This window comes from Anabrus simplex, chromosome 1, assembly GCF_040414725.1.
Source record: "Anabrus simplex isolate iqAnaSimp1 chromosome 1, ASM4041472v1, whole genome shotgun sequence".
In the NCBI taxonomy this organism is placed as follows: Eukaryota; Metazoa; Arthropoda; class Insecta; order Orthoptera; family Tettigoniidae; genus Anabrus; species Anabrus simplex.
In genome coordinates this window covers 731,076,663-731,097,006 of record NC_090265.1, presented here as the reverse complement: position 1 = coordinate 731,097,006, position 20,344 = coordinate 731,076,663, and the positions used below count along the sequence as shown (strand labels likewise).

The 20,344-nt window shown below is 39.4% G+C and overlaps 1 protein-coding gene across 4 annotated transcripts in view; it reads right to left on the bottom strand.

The window, feature by feature from the left end:
* The window catches only part of LOC136872768 (ATP-dependent DNA/RNA helicase DHX36), a 216,424-nt gene that overhangs the window by 24,316 nt on the left and 171,764 nt on the right, over positions 1–20,344 (bottom strand). For all 4 annotated transcript variants that reach the window (XM_067146629.2, XM_067146606.2, XM_067146635.2 and 1 more), the window contains exons 16-17: positions 16,961–17,264; positions 4,346–4,443 (exon numbers count right to left, since the gene is read on the bottom strand). In XM_067146629.2, the coding sequence (XP_067002730.2) occupies positions 4,346–4,443; positions 16,961–17,264 (402 nt within the window). The remainder of the gene's footprint in view (positions 1–4,345; positions 4,444–16,960; positions 17,265–20,344) is intronic.

Below are 20,344 nucleotides of genomic sequence, written 5' to 3'. Positions count from 1 at the left end.
GAGGGCATCATCAGTCAAAATATCACCTCAAGGTAAAAAATCAGGTAACTGGTTAGTAGTTGACATGTACAAATTAATACATATTATTAATACAATTACAAAAATTAAGTATGGGAAATAGTTGTACAAAAGTGATGGTTGAACATATAGGTTTATAGATGAAAAGTCAGCATCAATGCCTAAAATTAACATAGTAGAGTTCGGCAGTGGTGCTCTGGAGAAACAGTTGATGCAATCATAGGAAAAAAAAGTTTAAAAATATTTACATTATAACAATTAAGGGAGAAAAGGTGTAGTGTTCGGCGTCAATGTTTGTAACCAAAAATTAATGTCAAAGGTTGGTAACTATACAGTATTTACATTGTTCAATTGAACAGTTGAGATAAAGTTTTAAAATATTTACATTATAACATTCAGCGTAAATGTTTGTAATAAAAACTAATGTCAATAGTTGGTAACTATATAGTAATTACATTATCTAATTGAATAGTTGAGAATTTACAATTATATACACAATTACACAAGAGCAGCTGGTGTGCAAGGATAAAAAAATTTCAGTACCAAGTGCGTCATGATGTTTTAGAGGTTGGAAGAAGGATTTAGCATTGACATTTCAGAAATATGTAGAGCAGTTTATTTTAGTTAAAATCACCGGGGGTAGGGAAATATTTCATAGCCAAATGAGGTTTTATAGGCATCAAGCTGAAAGTTTTCCAGTTGCAGCGCCGAGATCGGTACAGAGACTGGTCAGTGTGGATGGAGATTCATGGGTATTTGGTGTGTCTGAACGGCAACAATGGTGACAGTTATTAGTGGGTAATTGCTAATTAGGAAAATGTTGCGGGTTGAAACTTTCGCTTATTCTTTTAGTTGACTTCTGTAGCATCGAATGTGATGTGAAGACATCGGTGTGAAATGCCGGTGAGACAAATTGATATTGTTCCGTGGAATAAAGTATGGCGGACATCGGGATGAAGTTATTGTTCTTTACTGGTCTGGTGAGATAGAATAGAGTTGCTTGATTTGTGAACTGCTGTGGAGAGATTAGAATGTATACGGCAACTGCAGAGTCAGAGCGTTAAAGCTGGGGTGAGGCATCTTCTCATTCTGATTGCGAAGAGGAGCCGTAGTGGCACGCCATATTTGTGTCGATGTGCGCTGGGTTCCGGCGTGTTGTTGAAAGTTGTATTGTATGAAGTGGAAGTTATCTGATGTGTCGCTGAGAGGTAATTGTTGATGAGTATTGGTGGACTATGAAGGAGGCTCAGTCGGTAATACGCATGTGCGTAATACGCTCTGACTCTGCAGTTGCCGTATACATTCTAATCTCTCCACAGCAGTTCACAAATCAAGCAACTCTATTCTATCTCACCAGACCAATAAAGAACAATAACTTCATCCCGACGTCCGCCATACTTTATTCCACGGAACAATATCAATTTGTCTCACCGGCATTTCACACCGATGTCTTCACATCACATTCGATGCTACAGAAGTCAACTAAAAGAATAAGCGAAAGTTTCAACCCGCAACATTTTCCTAATTAGCAATTACCCACTAATAACTGTCACCATTGTTGCCGTTCAAACGCACCGAATACCCATGAATCTCCATCCACACTGACCAGTCTCCGTACCGATCTCGGCGCTGCAACTGGAAAACTTTCAGCTTGATGCCTATAAAACCTCATTTGGCTATGAAATATTTCCCTACCCCCGGTGATTTTAACTAAAATAAACTGCTCTACATATTTCTGAAATGTCAATGCTAAATCCTTCTTCCAACCTCTAAAACATCATGACGCACTTGGTACTGAAATTTTTTTATCCTTGCACACCAGCTGCTCTTGTGTAATTATGTATATAATTGTAAATTCTCAACTATTCAATTAGATAATGTAATTACTATATAGTTACCAACTATTGACATTAGTTTTTATTACAAACATTTACGCTGAATGTTATAATGTAAATATTTTAAAACTTTATCTCAACTGTTCAATTGAACAATGTAAATACTGTATAGTTACCAACCTTTGACATTAATTTTTGGTTACAAACATTGACGCCGAACACTACACCTTTTCTCCCTTAATTGTTATAATGTAAATATTTTTAAACTTTTTTTTCCTATGATTGCGTCAACTGTTTCTCCAGAGCACCACTGCCGAACTCTACTATGTTAATTTTAGGCACTGATGCTGACTTTTCATCCATAAACCTATATGTTCAACCATCACTTTTGTACAACTATTTCCCATACTTAATTTTTGTAATTGTATTAATAATATGTATTAATTTGTACATGTCAACTACTAACCAGTTACCTGATTTTTTACCTTGAGGTGATATTTTGACTGATGATGCCCTCAATGAAGGGCGAAACATGTCTCACGTGGAATCAATAATAAATTCCTAATTTATAAAATTTATATGTATTGAATAGGTGGAAAAAACAAACCTTTTAGCATCCTACATTCAGTATCTTCAATACGGATAACAATGATTTTCATCACTTGCAAAGACTAAAATGATGTCAGTAGGTAAGAAATTCAATAGAAATGAATGTCAGATTGGTGGTACAAAGCTAGAACAGGTCGATAATTTCAAGTATTTAGGATGTGTGTTCTCCCAGGATGGTAATATAGTGAGATTGAATCAAGGTGTAGTACAGCTAATGCAATGAGCTCGCAGTTGCGATCAAAAGTATTCAGTAAGAAGGAAGTCAGCTCCCAGACGAAACTATCTTTACATTGGTCGGTATTCAGACCAGCTTTGCTTTACGGGACCAAAAGCTGGGTCAACTCAGGGTATCTTATTCATAAGTTAGAAGTAACAGACATGAAAGTAGCGAAAATGATTGCTGGTACAAACAGGTGGGAACAATGGCAGGAAGGTACTTGGAATGAGGAGATGAAGGATAAGTTAGGAATGAACTCCATGGATAAAGCTGTACACATAAACCGACTTCGGTGGTGAGGTCATGTGAGGCGGATGGAGGAGGATAGTTTACCTAGCAGAATAATGGACTTTGTTATGGAGGGTAAGAGAAGGAGAGGGAGACCAAGACGACGATGGTTAGACTCAGTTTCTAACGATTTAAGAGGTATAGAACTAAATGAGGCCACAGCACTAGTTGCAAATAGAGGATTGTGGAGACATTTAGTAAATTCACAGAGGCTTGCAGACTGAATGCTGAAAGCCATAACAGTCTTTAATGATACTGTATGTATGTTTGTTCCTTAAAATAACTGAAAAAATAAATAGTATGTAAAGGCACAATTTTTTTTTCTTTCCAAAAATTGGTAGGTCAAAGGGTTTTTAGTGCTGCAGACACGTTGTGCTTGCCAGGTGCAGTCTTTCTATTTGATGCGCATGAGTGACCTGTGTGTCTGGATATGGGATGATGATTGTGTTGGCAGGTAGCCTACCTCTGTGGAATAACACCAAGGGATATTTCATTTTCATGACCGCATCATACTCAAAATGAACTTTCAACTTATTAGGTCGTGTTCAGTGCACATGGGAGGTTGTGGGTTTGGATCCCACTGGTGCCCAACTTGCCGTGCTTGTTCTGTACTTAACATCTCTTCAATAAGTACTATATGCTCTGAACACGACTTAATAATTTGAATGTTTATTTCAAACAACAAGCGGCCTACTCAAGGCTCGACAACGCCATCTGACAGATGAATCACTATCAATAGCCCTCAGTTCACATGAAAACGCTGCAGAGAGGTTTGCTTTTGGCATGTACTCTAGTGATTAGAAATTGTATACCACCACTTGTCCTACCCTGCCGGCCAACATTCCAAAAGTGAAAGTTTTTCCCACCAACGGGGCTCAAACCAGCTAACCACGGAGTTAGACCATATAGACTTGACACATTAACAATCATGGCCACAGGGTGGACTTTAATTTGCATTGTGAATAAGCATTCAAGTTAATTAATCTCTCTAGTTTTGATTCAAATCACATTAGTTATCATACTTTAATAGCAACATAAATTTTGCAAAACAAATTCAGATGTGTGTCTGTAAAGAATACAAAGTGTAACTCTTGATTCCTAAATTAATTTAAGCATCCACAAGCTGAAAATCTTCTCCCTCTCTCCCACAAACATATACAAAAAGACGCATAGTCATCACCAAATGACAAAGCCATATTTCAAACAGTGCTGATCATTTGCAATACAAATATAGTCTGCATCAGCACAAATTAAAATTTTATCATAACCGGTTTTGAAAAACTAAATTCCATCACTAAAATTTTAAATTGTGCTGATACAGACTGTACTTAAGTGAGAGAAACATGCCATAGTAAATACTGAGAAGAAGTGGACATACTTAAGAATTGTGCCCTCCTCACTGTCATTACGCCAGTCTGTGACTCCTGGGTGTGAGATCTTGTACTCCAACAAGTTATCCAGACACTTCTTTAATTCCTGTGAAAAAATAAAACATTCGGCATAAAGTAGTGTTGCTATCAAATATGTGATTTATATTTACAAGGTATGCTTCCAAAAACAAAAAGCACCACCTCCAAAGATTATGCAGTTAAACCAATGGCAGCACCATAATGAGAAGCTATCCTCACTATTGCAGCATGACTGACCCCTCACAGAGAGTCTTGCTCTGGTCTGTGCCAACAAACAAAGGAATAAATACCGTATCCGTAAAGAAAGAGTGACAGGTGGACATAATTTTCATAAAATAGTTTCTAAATGAACAAATAAGAAATACATTTCAGTCTTGGTCCTTATTGATAATACTGATGTACAGTGGGTCCAGCCGGGGAACTCCTCCTATAAGTATTCATTTGATTCCTCTTGACCTTCAAGTTTTCTATGCCGTTTTCATACATTATTATTTTGACATTTAGCAAGACTAACCTCTGTCTCAAATTAGAGAGAACTTCCCCTGTTTTCCAGAAACTTTTAAACTGAAACAATACCTGATTGTTAAAGGAATTATTTTACTTATAGTACATGTCATCTCGTCTAGATTTATTTATCAAAAGGACACTTGTTTTTAGTGACATTTGGATTACTTTTAATGTGCTTCTTCAATTCACTCTACGTTTGCCTGTTTTAATGATTACCCATCAGCTATGTTTTTTAAACCAAATTTTCCATACAACTGGAACTTACAGAGTTCTTCATCGTTTTCCAATTAAGTGCCTGTTTATTTTATTTTTTGACCAATTTTACTGTATATCTTTAAACAATGGATTTCTTGTTAACTTATCTTTAACAGCTGAGGATGTCCCTCACACAGGGACGAAACATGTACTGTAATTGTCAATGATTTTATAAATATATTCTTTTCTGAATATTAGTCCGACTCATTGGCTGAATGATCAGCATTGAGGACTTCGGTTTAGAGGATCCTGGGTTCATTTCCCAGCTGGGTCAGGAATTTTAATCGCATCTGATTGATTCTTCTGACTCGGGGACTCTGTGTTGTCTTTGTCTCAACACTTTCCTCTTCATGTCCAAACAACGCACTACATTACCACCCCCTACAGAAACACACAATAGTAATTACATCCCTTCATATAGGTTTGGCGTCAGGAAGGGCATCTGGCCATAAGACAGAGCCAAGTTCACATGTGCGACACAGTTCACACCTGGGATCCCAAAAATGTGGGAAAAGTAGAAGAAGAAGAAGCTTCTTTTCTGAATATTGATTTACAGAAAACGTGGACTACTTCTCTAAATAAAATCAGATGGACAAATGTCCATGAAACAGTTCAACAACTTACCAATAACAAGTCTGCTATTCTCAAAAACGTATATCATGTCAACATATTTTTGCCTTTTGATTTCATTGAACAATAGAGACTCAGAATTGCTGTGGAAGAATAAAATAAAAAGCAATACAAATCAGGAACAACACAATGTTAACATTTGTTAATGTAAGGAAGAAGGCAATTCTGCTCATTAAGATTTATTAGCATTTAGAAGGTTCAAATGTTAGCACACCCATACGATAAGTTCTATGGCTTTGTAGGAGATGATGATAGAAAGAGTGAGAAATTAAGACAGACATAAAGAAATAAAATGGGCGAAGTTACATGATAAAATTAAGAAAAATAAACTACAGCAAATAGTTTTGACACATTAACTTAATGAATGAATAAAAATTAAAAAATAAGCAACAAAATAAAATGGTGTACTCAAAGAATTCGGTCTAGACAACAAAACACCTGCTGTGGGATGAGCAAATACCCATGAAAACAAAAATGACATTGTACAAGTCCTATTATACACCAATTCTTACATACAGTCTCGAAACCACAACACTGACCAATAGAGATAATTCCAAACTTCAGGCAGCTGAAATGAAATTCCTACGAACTATGATCCAGAAAACCAGGAAAGACAAGATTAGGAATGAGAAAATTAGAGAAGAATTTTCCTTTCCTTTATCTCTAACTTTTCCATTGGACCATGCATAGTTATAGATAGAGTTTCTGCAGCATACAGGGCTTCTGGCTTGACTACTGTATTATAATGTCTGATCTTGGAATCTAAATAAGATTCAGATATCAAGACTGAAGTGGTTTGGTCACATGAAGAGGATGCCAGTAAACAGAACTGCAAGGAAGGAATTTGACAGAAAGGTAGAAGGAAGACGACCCATGGGAAGGCCACGAAGGAAATGGATAGATTTAGTTAAGAGCGATGTAATGCTGAGAGGTCATGATTGGGACAAGTTGGTGGAGGAAGAATGGTACAAGGACAGGATGAGATGGAGGAGACTCATATACCACACCCGGGAAACTGGAGATGGTTTAGGATGATGATGATGATGATGTCAACAAAACAACAAACCTCATCAGGGAAACTCTCACCACTACATTTTCCAAAGTCAAATTCATGGGTGAATTGTTGGCTCCTTTTGAGATCAAAACTGGTGTCCGACAGGGTGACGGACTATCCCCCATACTGTTCAACTGTGCCTTGGAGAAGGTAGTCAGAAAATGGGATAAGACAACTAGTGGTGGAATTCGATTGGGATCGGTAAACAAGGGTATCAAAATCAAATGTTTAGCTTTCGCAGACGACATGGCCTAACTAGCTGAGACGTGGGAGGAAGCCAAGGAGCAGTCTTTCGAACTGCTGAAGCAAGCAGAGAAGATAGGTCTCAAAATCGCCTTTGGAAAGACCAAAATAATAACCAACATTAAGAATCCTCCAAAATATTTGAAAGTGGAGGAACAAAAAATAGAGATCGTCACAGATTTCAAATACCTTGGTGAATGGATCAGTTGGAATGGTCTTGAGAAGAAAGCAATGGAATCTCGGCGAACCAAAATAGAAACAGCCTTCCAGCTTACGAAAGACACCTATAACAAAAAATCCCTCTCCTGGAATTCCAAGATCAGACATTATAATACAGTAGTCAAGCCAGAAGCCCTGTATGCTGCAGAAACTCTATCTATAACTATGCATGGTCCAATGGAAAAGTTAGAGATAAAGGAAAAGAAAATTCTACGAAAAATTCTAGGCCCCAAATTTCATAATAACGAACTTTCACACATCCGCAATGAAACTCTGTATAGGAAATCAGAAAGGATTTCCGACACAATAAGGAAAAGGAGAATTGACTTCTATGGCCACATCCTAAGAATGGATCCGAAAAGGATAACTAAAAGAATCTTCGACTATTTCCGTAATAAGAAAACCAAGCCGAACTGGTTTAAGGAAACTGAGAAGGACCTACGAGAATTCCAAATTACAGAAGAGATGCTTGTAGATGGATCTGCAAAGAAAATAACCAAAGATAAAATGAGGTTTCAGGACAGGGTGAAGCCCAAGCGACTATACAGAATTTCTGAAGAAAAAAGGAAGGCATGATCTGAAAGAATGAAAAAGTACTGGGAGGACAGGAAAACACGACTCACTAACCGTTGATTGATCTATCGTACCCCAAAGAGGGTGAAACGGACAAGAAGAAAATGGTGTATGGCTTTTAGTGCTGGGAGTGTCCGAGGACATGTTCGATTCCCCAGGTGCAGGTCTCTTGATTTGACGCCCGTAGGCGACGACCTGCACGTTGTGATGAAGATGAAATGATGATGAAGATGGCACATACATCCAGCCCCCGTGCCAGCAGAATTAACCAATGATGGTTAAAATTCCCAACCCTGCTGTGAATCGAACCCGGGACCCCTGTGACCAATGGCCATATGTAGAATATGTTGTACGGACTTGAAGCGAAAGTCAACCTAAACATTTTATGATATAGTATGAAATGATTACTGTTCATTAAACTTCTTTAAATAATGACAATAGCAAAAGTAAAACAATTCACTTTCTGGCATGCTCTGGGCTGCTGTACTTTGTCCTATGTTTTGCAGTAGGGGAGGTGAAAAGTGTGGGGCTCTTCCTGTGCTTGTAAAGTACTGAAGCTTGGATTCATCACACAGGATGGCATGTCTATAGTGTCATGTGTGTTTTGCTTTGACTGATATTGAGAGTTACTCTGCTCACCTCAGGCTTACGGACTGGTTTGTCTTCCCAATGTTTGTTTAACGTTGCATAAACATATCAAAGGATTTAGGCGATGCAGGATGGGATAGAGCTAAGAGTGGGAAAGTAGTAGCCATGGCCTTAATTAAGGTACAACATTTGCGTTGTGTGAAAATGAGAAACCAAGGAAAACCATCCTGAGGGCTGCCAACTCGGTATATCTCCCTGATGTAGAACCGTTCACGGCTATACGACGAGCTGTACTCAGCAGATTAAGTACAAGGGACAACATCAGCGTGGCTGATGTAATAACCGACTAATCTCTTACATTAAACACACTGATGTGCAATTATTTTTCTTGAAAAATGTCTTCATGTTTTATTTATGAATACTGCAATTAACAACACTGGATAAACATTTTGTATTTCTACTTAAACTGAAGTCTTAATATTATACCTGCTGACGATTCAACGAGACTCCCAAGAGAGAAGCGTCTTTAACCTCATTTGTCGTAGACATAAAATCACCACAAACTCTGCCGTAGCAAGTCCCAAGCCCGGTTGAGAAAGAAGTAACCTTCATTTACCTGGCTCCAGATGATAGTACCTTGTGAGGATGCCTTGCCAGAGTGACAGTGAAGATGGAGATGAAGATCATCAGTACGGCAGAACTAGTAGCCTTCCCAAGTAGAGCTGATCAGTTGGGTCCACCTTGTGGGTAGAGAAGGGATTCTCAAAGGTTTAGGTGCCTACCTTGAGAGAAAAGGGCTCTGGGACTTACAAATTCAGCTCTACTTTCAAAAACATTACTTCCTGGTTTCCCCACAACTTAATAATTGGCATGATGGAAACATCTTGGGTGACCACTTCTCCAGGAGAAACCGGAAACAGAAAACCCTCAACAGCTGAAAGAATTAACCAAATTCTGGAAGAAAAGAGCATAATATATTGTAGCATTCCAAGAAAAGAGATATCTAGATGACAACACAATGGAGTCAGGTGGTTTTAGAATATACGAGGGATGATCAAAAACAAGGCCGATATTCCTGGAGTTCTGTCCGTTACAGAGAAATTAGTAGTGTGCAATATTTCTAATACATGAGGTTGGCAACTGTGCAGAGTTTCAGCCACCTGCCACCTACAGCGCTAGTTGTAGGTAAACACAAATAGTGACTTATTTAGAAAACGGGTCTTGTGAAGAAATATGCTCAGTTATTCGATTTCTGTGGGCGAAACACATAACTGCAGCTGAAATTCACCGGCAGCAGGTAGAGGTTTACAGAGAGACCGTAATGTCTCGTCAGCATGTCGCAGAAAGGTGCCAAAAGTTTGCAGCAGGTAGAGAAAAGGTCACCAACGAGAATGGCAGTGGCCAACCCAGCACGACATCAACGATTTGAATACAGCTCGCATCGAGGAGCTGATTCCGGACAACAGGAGGATCACGTTACGGCAAATGACAGTAGAATTGGGAATGTCGTTCAGAAGCGTTCATGATATTCTGTAGTACCAGGAAGTTTGTTCCCAATGGGTTCCACGAAATCTGTCCAACCAATACAAGGAGAAATGCATGGGAGCGAGTCTGCAACTTTTGCAATGGTTCTCCGCAGAAAGGAACAGTTTTCTTCACTGCATTGTCAAGGGTGACAAAACATGGATCCACCACTATACCCCTAGCAGTAAGCGGTCGTCAATGGGGTGGAAACACACCTCCTCTCCAAAGACAAAGAAGTTTAAGGTGATGTCATCTGGCAGGAAGGTGATGGTTATAGTGTTCCGGGACAGCAAGGGTGTCATACTCGTGGAGTTTTTGGAAAGAGAACACACAGTGTCCGCTGACTGATACTGCGAGACCTCGACACAACTGCAGGAAGCAATCAAAAGTAAATGGCCAGGAATTCTCACAGAGGGCGTCATCTTCCTTCGTGACAACGCGCGACCTTATATAGCCCAACAGACCACCATGCTGTTGAAGCAGTTTCGCTGGGACATCATCGACCATCCTCCCTACAGCCTGGACCTTACTCCAAGCAACTTTAACCTCTTTCCTCACTTGAAGGAGTACCCAGGAGGCCAACGATTTGCTTCAGACGAGGAGGTGAAACACTTTGCGACAACTGATGAAGGGAATGTATTACCAGGTGTATTCGTAAGTTTTTACCAGTTTTTGTGGTGAAGAAAACTTATAATTTTCAAGGGAAATTCATTTTTTGTTTATTCAAAACATTGGTCACCGGCTTCTACACACTTCACCCATCTTTCAGGTAAGTAATGAATACCATGCCAGAAAAACTGCTTGTCTTTTGCGTCAAACAATTCGTCAAGCCATTTTCCAACTTCCTCGAAATTGCTGAAGTGCTGTTCTGTGAGTGCTAGCCCCACTGATGTGAAGAGGTGATAGTCAGATGGCGCCAGGTTGGGGCAGTACGGCGGGTGCGGAAGGATGACCCATCCAAGCGATTTCAAGGTGTCTTTCATCACTGGTTTTGGTGTGTGAGACGGCGCATTGTCTCGTGTAACAAAATTACTTTGCCATGTCTTCTGGCCCATTCTGGTCATCTTTCGATCAATGCGTGATTTAATTAATCATTTGTTGGTGATAGCATTGTGCATTAATGGTTTGCCGGGGTTTAAGAGTTCATAATACACAATATCACTCTGGTCCCACCAGACACAAAGCATGGTCTTCTTGCCAAAGCAATTTGGCCTTGGTGTTGACGGACTGGCTTAGCCAGGTGACAGCCACAATTTTCTCCACTTCAGATTTTCAAAATAAATACATTTTTCATCACTGGTCACAATTTGGTACATGAATAATTTTCTTTCTTGGCGCTGAAGCAGCATTTCACAAGGCACTTCACGATTTTTCTATTTGCTGTTCATTAAAATCGTGTGGGACTCATTTACCGAGTTTACTGATCTTCCCCATTGCTCGTAAACGTCTGCTGCTTGTTTCCTGTGACATTTAATGCTTGTGCCAATTGCTGTTGAATTTGAGTTGGATTATCATCCCGTAACTCCTGCAATTGCTCGTCTTCACACTTTTCTGGTCCACCAGAGCGTGCACTGTCCTTCACATCGAATTCACCATGTTTAAATTGTCGAAACCATGTTCTAATTGATGGAGTGTGTTCACCATATGTTTCTACCAGCAAATGATTACTTTCCACAGCCTTTTTCTTTGATTAAATAAGAAAAGCAATGTTCTTTTTTCAGGCACAGACGTCGACATGATCACTGAATGATACAACACAGACGCTAGTGTTTGGCGGACTCAACCTGTGTGTGTTGGTAGGTTAATGTCAGACGAACAAACTGATGTATGTGTCAAATTCATACGGTGCATATTGCTCGTTGACGCCAACTCATAGTGAAACCGGAAAAGTCTTATGCACACACCTAGTATGTTCCCGAAACATGTCTGAATAAATGATTTTCAATTATAAAAGTGTATTGATGAGGTGTAACAAGCATATACTATTTTAAACAGTTTTTAATAGCTTTAGACAAGTCAATACAGGAACAAATACAAATATCTATCACGGTTAAGTTTATCAACAATGTGGCTGAACAAGCAAGGACAGGATATTTACCAGGAGGGGATATTGAAACTCATCCCACGCAGCGACAAGTGCCTAAACCGATATGGAGACTATGTCAAAAAATAATCTAATGTATGTACTATCAGTTGGCTGTATTTTGTATAAAATAAAATGAAATAAAATGTACACATTTCACTGCAGGCTTTGTAACCTTACTTTTTGATCACCTTTCATACAACGGCAAACCCAGTCATAAGATCACCAAAGGAAGACTATGGACTTTGTGATCAAGAAAACTATAACAAACTCAAATACAGACTGAAGCTCCCCATGAGAGAGAATATTATGCCTATCATTTAGATCTGGAAACAAAATCTACACAATCATTAACTCTCTTAGTGCCGGCTACCTTACTGCCGCGGTTGCTAAGAATGCCAGAGTGAAAATGCCTATTGTGCAGCACTGAAGATAAAAGCATATCCTATCCTCACTTTTCAAGATATCTCATTGTAGTTTACATTTTCTTGTAGCTAAGTGATCCCTCTCTTCACTCATTGTATTAACATCACGAAAATAATTCATACTTCCGAGCAAAAAAATTAAATTTGTTCATGCAATTTTTGAAAAATTTTAAAATTCAAATTTGGATCTCAGTACATCCTAGTATTTTGATCGTACTCACCTAAATTTGGTATTCCCGTGCACACTGATGCATTGTTTACTAGTTTGTAAAATATCATTGTTTTAAGAACAATAGTTCTTGTAAAAATGAATTACAATACTGACTTGGTCTAACATCAGGAGGAGGTACACGTTTAGGGCCAGGCGTCTCAACAAATGCAGGAGAGGGCTAAAATTGCACGTCGTGATCGGACTGAATTTTACGGAAATCCGGACTCTTGTCATCGTCGTCATTACTGTCTCCATCAATTCCATCATTATTCCCGTCACTATCATTACCGTCTTTATCGGAAATTTCATGCATCACTGTCACACGAGTAAGTCGGATAACATAACCACAATCGTCATTGTTTGAAACGTTACCGGCATTATTATTACTCTCAGTATCATCTGAATCGTCGCCTGACTCAATATAATCAGAATCATCACTCAATTAATCAGTATACTGTACCAAATCGTCATCAATTTCAAACACAATACGAGAACTAGCCACCATTATTACGAACACATGGTCTACAGGTACGCGCCAAACAGCTGAAATATTAAAAAAATCATAACATCAACACAACATGTTGCACAGAGATTCTGGTGGTAGATTTAGAAACTATGTAGTATCTACTACAGAGTGATGCCTACTGGAGCTGCCATCTCTCAGATATGTGCAAACTATTACGATTTACATAGACAGCTGCAACACGGAGCGCGAAACCTGACATTTTTTGCTAGGCTACAGAGGAGCGCGATCGCGCTCCCCGGCACTCTAAGAGTTAACACCCACGTGCAGAGGAAAATGCCAAAAAATGAAACATCCAAGATTCCTCAAGGAAATATAAAAATCCTACACAGAGAATTCAACACCCAGGTAGGAAAAGGAAAGAAACACAAAAACAAGGAGAGTAATCACCTTTTCCAAGCAGTTCAACCAAAAAGCTCATGTCAACTCATTCCAAAGCCCTCCCAAGGAAGAAAGAGACCCAGTACAATGTTACAGGAATTTTAGATAGATCCTGTTCCAATAAGAACGTGCAATCAAAGAGAGATTCTGAATATCAAAGCGAGGAAAAGTTTGAATATTAACACAGACCACTACTTCACGGAGATTAAAAAGAAATTTCAGCCAAATTTACCTCGAAACAGAGCTGGAAAGAAACCTAAGATCAACACAGAAATGCTCAAATAAAACAAAAAATCTACCAAGGAAACTTCTCAAAACTGAAGATGAAAAGAAATCATGGATTCACTAACAAAAGCAGCCAAAAGCTTACAGAAACGAAAAACGAAAATGAAACATAGATGGTGGAACAAACAATGCGATGATGCCCTCGATGAGAGGCTAAGGGAGTAGAAGAGATGGCATTCAACTAAATCAAGAAAAATGGAAAGAAAAATCACAGTGCATATCTAAGAGAAGAAATGACAAAAGACATTTAGAAACTCTGGAAGAGGACTTCAAGAAATACAACAACAGAGAATTATACAAAACTTTCATGGACGAACTGCAACAATATTAGCTTTCAAGTCGATGCTTTAAAAGAAATGATGACTCTTTAGCTTTAAGCAACAAGAATTGCCAGCTTTTGGCCAACTATTTCAAAACCTTTCTAAACTGCAAGGAACCATAGGAAAGACTGAACTGTGAGAAACCATCGAAAGAGAACCCACATTTGAAAACCACCGCCTTTCATTGATATAAAATAAATCATCAAAGAACTAAAAAACAATAAAGCACCTAGTGAAGATGGAACACTAGCTGAGATGTGGGAAATCGGAGGGAATGAAGCTGTGGAGAACTTACAACGATTGATCTGCGATATTTAGAAAAAGAAATAATCCCCAGAGACTGGACATGCGCCCTTACACACCCACTCCATTTCAAGGTATACCGCACCAACATAAACAACTACCAAGGAATTTCACTATCACCAGTCTCATACAAAGTGTCTTCCAAGGGCCAACACTGTCAAGATCTTGGTAAATAGGTTCAGCTGAATCGGCTTGATAAAGAAGCAAATAAGGGAAGAATAAGGAAGATAGAAGAAGCACATAGATTAGTGCAGAATGTGTACAACAAGCGAGCAATATCTTATAAAGTAAAGAGAATACATCATGGTTATCAATAGATGGGTAATCAAATAGGGGAGTATTAAGGAAGCTTCAGAAAGGGACAGACAGTCTCAAATGCATCCTCCCGAAACCAACAGCTATAACAGGTAGAAATACAGTAGTTGTGTTCGTCAATTTCAGAAAAGCCTATGACTTGGTTGACTGGCAGACACTCTTCAATATTATGGAAGAATTTGGGTTACACAGGAAAAATAGGGAACTTATAAAACAAACATTAACAGAAACTCAAACGTTTCATTTTGAGGAATTTCAGAGCTGTTTGGGATTACAACAGGAGTCAGGCACAGAGACGGACTGATACCAATTTTGTTTACCACTGTACTGGAAAAAATTATGAAAATATGGAAAAAAGGAATAAAAGAAGATAGAACAGAGGGAAACTGTCTAGGTCCAAAGAGGCAGGGTTTGAAGGTGGAATGCCAAGCTTTTGCTGATGAACTGACACTGTTAGCAAAAGAGAAAGAAGCAGCCCAAACAATGTTTAAAGAACTTCACAAAATTGCAGAAAAAGTAGATAATTTCTTATGATGAAACAGATACTTGGAATACCAAAATGGTACAGAACACCACCTGGGAACAAAATTTGGAAAAATCAAGAAAATGGACGAATTTCAAGATCTTGGTAAATAGGTTCAGTTGAATGGGCTTGATAAAGAAGCAAATAAGGGAAGAATAAGGAAGATAGAACAAGCACATAGATTAGTGCAGAATGTGTACAACAAGCGAGCAATATCTTATAAAGCAAAGAGAATACATCATGGTTATCAATCCAGAAGGACTGTATAGTTTAGAATATCTGATACTTAACAGGAAATGGGAAATGGAAAAACTGGAGAAGGAACAAATATCTTAAGGAAGATCATCTGACTGGAAAAAGGATGGTACACTGAGGAAGAGAAACAATGAAGATTCAGACAGACAGACAGACAGACAGACAGACAGACAGACAGACAGACAGACAGACAGACAGACAGACAGACAGACAGACAGACAGACAGACAGACAGACAGACAGACAGACAGACAGACAGACAGACAGACAGACAGACAGACAGACAGACAGACAGACAGACAGACAGACAGACACAATGTGCAAAAGAAGACTGAAAATTTATGGGCATCTCATAAGAATGAGTGAGACCAGGCAGAGAATCTTCAATTACATCAAGAAGATAAAAGCAACCACAAAATGGGTTGAGGGAACAAGAGAGGACATCAAGGAGGAAGGGAATGATCCAACAGAGATCTGGAATAAAAATGTGTTTTGAACTAAAATTGACAAGTTCAAGGGGTTCATGAAAAAACTAAGTCAAAAGGCCACGATCGCCTGGTCGGAGGAATCTCATTGAAAGAATGGAGAAATTCTGGGATGGTGGTGGTGATTATTGTTTTAAGAGGAAGTACAACTAGGCAACCCACTTCTATATAACATTAATCAGAGAGAAAAAATGGGATCCGACACCTCGAAAAATGAAGGTATCGTCCAAAGAAAGACCAGAGCCACGAAAGGCGTGAAAATGAAAGACTCCCTATGCCTCGAGTGCTCTAATACCGTCAGGGTCGGAAAAGAACAAGAGTTGACCAAAGGGGGTCGGATAGGATAGATGAAAGTGAGGAGCCTGGCACAAGTGGAAGCTATGCCAGGACTCAGCTCAGGGCCCCGTGGTTGCAACCTACGCTCCCAAGTTGAGAGCCCCTGGGCCCCATTTAGTCACCTCTTACAACAGGCAGGGGATATCGTGGGTGTTATTCTACCACTCCCACCCACAGGGGGAAATTCTGGGAGAAGAAGAAAAGACTAACCAGCAAACCATTTGTTTCCTGTGGTAGACAAACCTCGAAGAGAAGAAGAATAGCCACAGTTGCTCAATGTGCTATCACATGTTCCTGAGCCACTGCCTTCTCCATCAAAGAGAAACAGTAAAATTCTTTCCTCATCATTGAAATAAAATTCTTTACTAGCATTTATTCTTCTCATCATCATCACATCCCAAAAATGGAGAGAACTAGATACTCAATTTAATAGAGGGAGTGAAATGGCGCAATGGCAGTAAATATACAAGTGCTATGTATGAAAGGAAAATTAATTTGGAAAATTGCAATCAAAATAACTACAATACTGCAATAGCGGTTGTATTACCAGGATGATGAAGGCTGTGCTCTCCTGGCACGTAAAGCGGAGTACGTCGTTCACAGAAATGACTTTGTCCTCTGCGTTGTACTTTATACCTCCTCCAAAGAAGAGGAGAGGCAGAGGATGCACCATGGTGGTGTCGTGCAGATAGATAGCTGAGCTCTTCAGCTTCAGATAGTAGACAAGGAAGGGAGACTCAAACATCTTCTCTCTCTCATTGACAGAGCGAGGATGCAGGGATACGCCACCGTCTTCTGGAGTCATGATCTTTTTCTTGAACATATCTGTGTTCCTTACTTTCTTCACCTTCCTGAAACAAACAATATTCAAATATTTTCATTATTCACCATAATGCTTTTAACGTTTTTCCTGCAACATTTCTTACAACACAAGAATCCTACATGATTAAATCAAGAGATTTAAAAAGCACTAAAAGGTGGCCATTTATGTATTTTTAGCTGTACCATAAAATATAAAAGTTTTGAAATCCATGTATCGTAATAACTCGTGTACTTTTCCCTCCCCGATTCTTAGAATGAAAATTTAGAAAAAAACAAATTGCAGTTTTTATTATGGATTTATCTCATCTTCGTGATTCATGCCAGTGTACAGAAATTAGGAACTATTTTGGAAATTCCAGTTCATGTTTCCCATGCTAGGAGAGGAGGAAAATTCGAGCGCCTGGGGCCAGAACACACCTGTGACTGTTAGTTATAACTCACACTTGTTATCAGCTGTGACTTGCAAGTGTACAGTAATCGCTTTCAACAGTGTTCTTACATGTGAATTCTTCTGCGAAGTGTTTGTTAGGGACATGATGAGAAAGGAAAGCAGTAGTTACGACGCACAATTTAAATTGTCTGTACTAGAATTTGCCAAAAATGACAGCAATCGTGCTGCATCTCGTGAATTTTCCGTAGCACCACCACAAGCAGAGGGTGGTATTGTGGTTCATGAAAAGGAACAATCTTTCTCTTCGAACAAGCACATCTCTATGCCAGCGACTTCTGAAAAACCACAGTGAAAATCGTGCAGTTTCATAGATTTGTAATTAGGAGGCGGCGCAAGTACAATAACCTGTTATCGCAAATCAGAAATGCAGACAAAACTCTAATTTTCTTTAACACTACAATTACCGAAAAGGGACCATCCAGCGTAGTCATTATGACTACTGGGGTGGAGAAGCTTCGATGCGCAGTTATGCTGGCTGTTACTGCGGTTACTCCACCATTGTCCACTCCCAAGTCCGGAATGGGAAAGGAGGAGGGTTAGCTGGCTTGGCAACTGCTAACAACGAGTGTCGAGCGGCAGTAAATAACTCGACCCTCATAGGGGCCAAAGGCTTTGAGCGGATGAGCCCCTTTGGGTGGGGTGATGCTTACCTCAGTGTAGGAAATGACACTGGATCCCATCATCTGTGTCTTTGGTCCAACGGCAAAACGGACGGAGGAGCCTCCTTTTTGTGGTTCTCATCGACTGTGGAGGCAGATGAGGTCATGCCAGACAGACTGGCTGTGAAGGCGCAACTTAATGGTATTTTGAGTCTGCGACAGTCCATTGCAGTCGAGGTACTAGAACCTGCATGTCGCATTTCATTTGTGCCGCAGGGTATAGTTCCAAGATCATAGTGTGTGGGTCACTTCCTTGCAAGCTGCAATCCACCTTAAACAAAATCCTGTTTGTGCGGACATTGACTTGTTGGAAAATTTTAACCCAACAGGAATGAACATTTTATCTCATCATCATTCTCATAATCATCACAAATGTTTTATTTGTCTTGTCAATTTTTATAAAATATTTTAGCTGAAGATGTTCCATAACTGGTACGAAACATGTTCTATTTAGTATTATACACAGAGACTAAGCTGGATTATGTTATGTAAATAATAAACTAGCTATAAGAAATTGACAAGAATTGGAAGGTGAGAATCTCCTTGTAACATAACCTTAGTCAAATTAGGAAAATCAAGAATAACTGGTGGCAACAAAAAGCTGAAGAACTGCAAAGACTATCTGATGCCCGTGACCTGCAAATTAGATCTTCATTGGGGTCAGTGAAGACTGCTGACAACTCCATCATTTTAACTGATAATGGAGAAATTTTAGAGCGTTGGAAGGAACATTGCTCTGTGCTTCTAAATCGTGTCTCCAATGTCACTGAGGACTCTCTTCGTAATGTCCCTCAGCAGCCCCAGCAACCATGGATGGCAGTTCCGCCCACATACAGAGACTTCACCAAAGCACTCAATCAGCTAAAACCAAGAAAGGCTCCTGGTCATGATAACATACCCCTGGAACTGATACAAAATGGAGGTGTATCCTTGAAGACTAGACTTTTCACACTCATCCTCTTGATTTGGGAAACTTTGAGAAGTACCTGATGACTTGAAGAATGCTACCATCATCACTATCTTCAAGAAAGGTGATCGTAGGGGGAACTACCGTGGTATATCGCTTTTGTCAATTTCAGGTAAAATTCTCGCAAGGATTCTATTAAACAGGCTTTGAGTTATCTCAGATATGATCTTCTGTGCTAGACAACCCCAGGAAAAATGCAGAGATGGTAGATGTTACAGCTGGATTCTGTATAAATATATCAGGAGAGAGGGTGGGGGCACTGTAATGTGTAATTACAAAGAACAGGCATATTTGATTGAATGGAAACATGACAATGACATCATTACCAAACAAAGCACTTCAGCAGATGCCACGACAATTTCTGCTGTGTGCAGACTAGCAAACAAAGTATTCTTAGTGATAAATTGTTTGAATTCAATGGAATAACTTTGTGACAAGAAAGAAGAAACTCAATTCTTTCAATTTCAGTTATAAATAATTACCAAAATGACCTGGAGTGTCGCATTAACAGATAATGTGCCACTACGAGTGGATAGATTTTTTTTTCACTATATTATACCACGCACTCACTAGTGAAGTACTGCAGAGAGGAACATTGGTGGGCAGGCAATAAGAATTAAATAAAAGCCTAATCCTCGCGGCTCTGAATTCAACAATATTAGTAGGACCAAGAGAGGCATAAACATGTATGCATTATTTCTGCCACTCTGTGAGTAGTAGCGGGATAATTCCAAGTCGACAAAAGTCGACCGCAACAGCCAACGCTACGTCAAAGTGAGTTAAAACAAGCTGACCACAGTTACACTGACTAACTGTGGAGGACAGCCAGCGCTTACCTGCCGTAGATGACAGGTTTAGATGACCGCGCTCAGTGTGACTGTAACCAGTAGCATTTTTCTGTCATCATTAGAAGGGGAAAGATCACACTTTCTTGTAACTTTTAAGCCTAACAACAAAGATATTCACCTTCTGTTTTCTAGCAGCATGGTAGCCTGCCAGTGCTACAAGAAGTGGTGAGTACCAGAATACAGT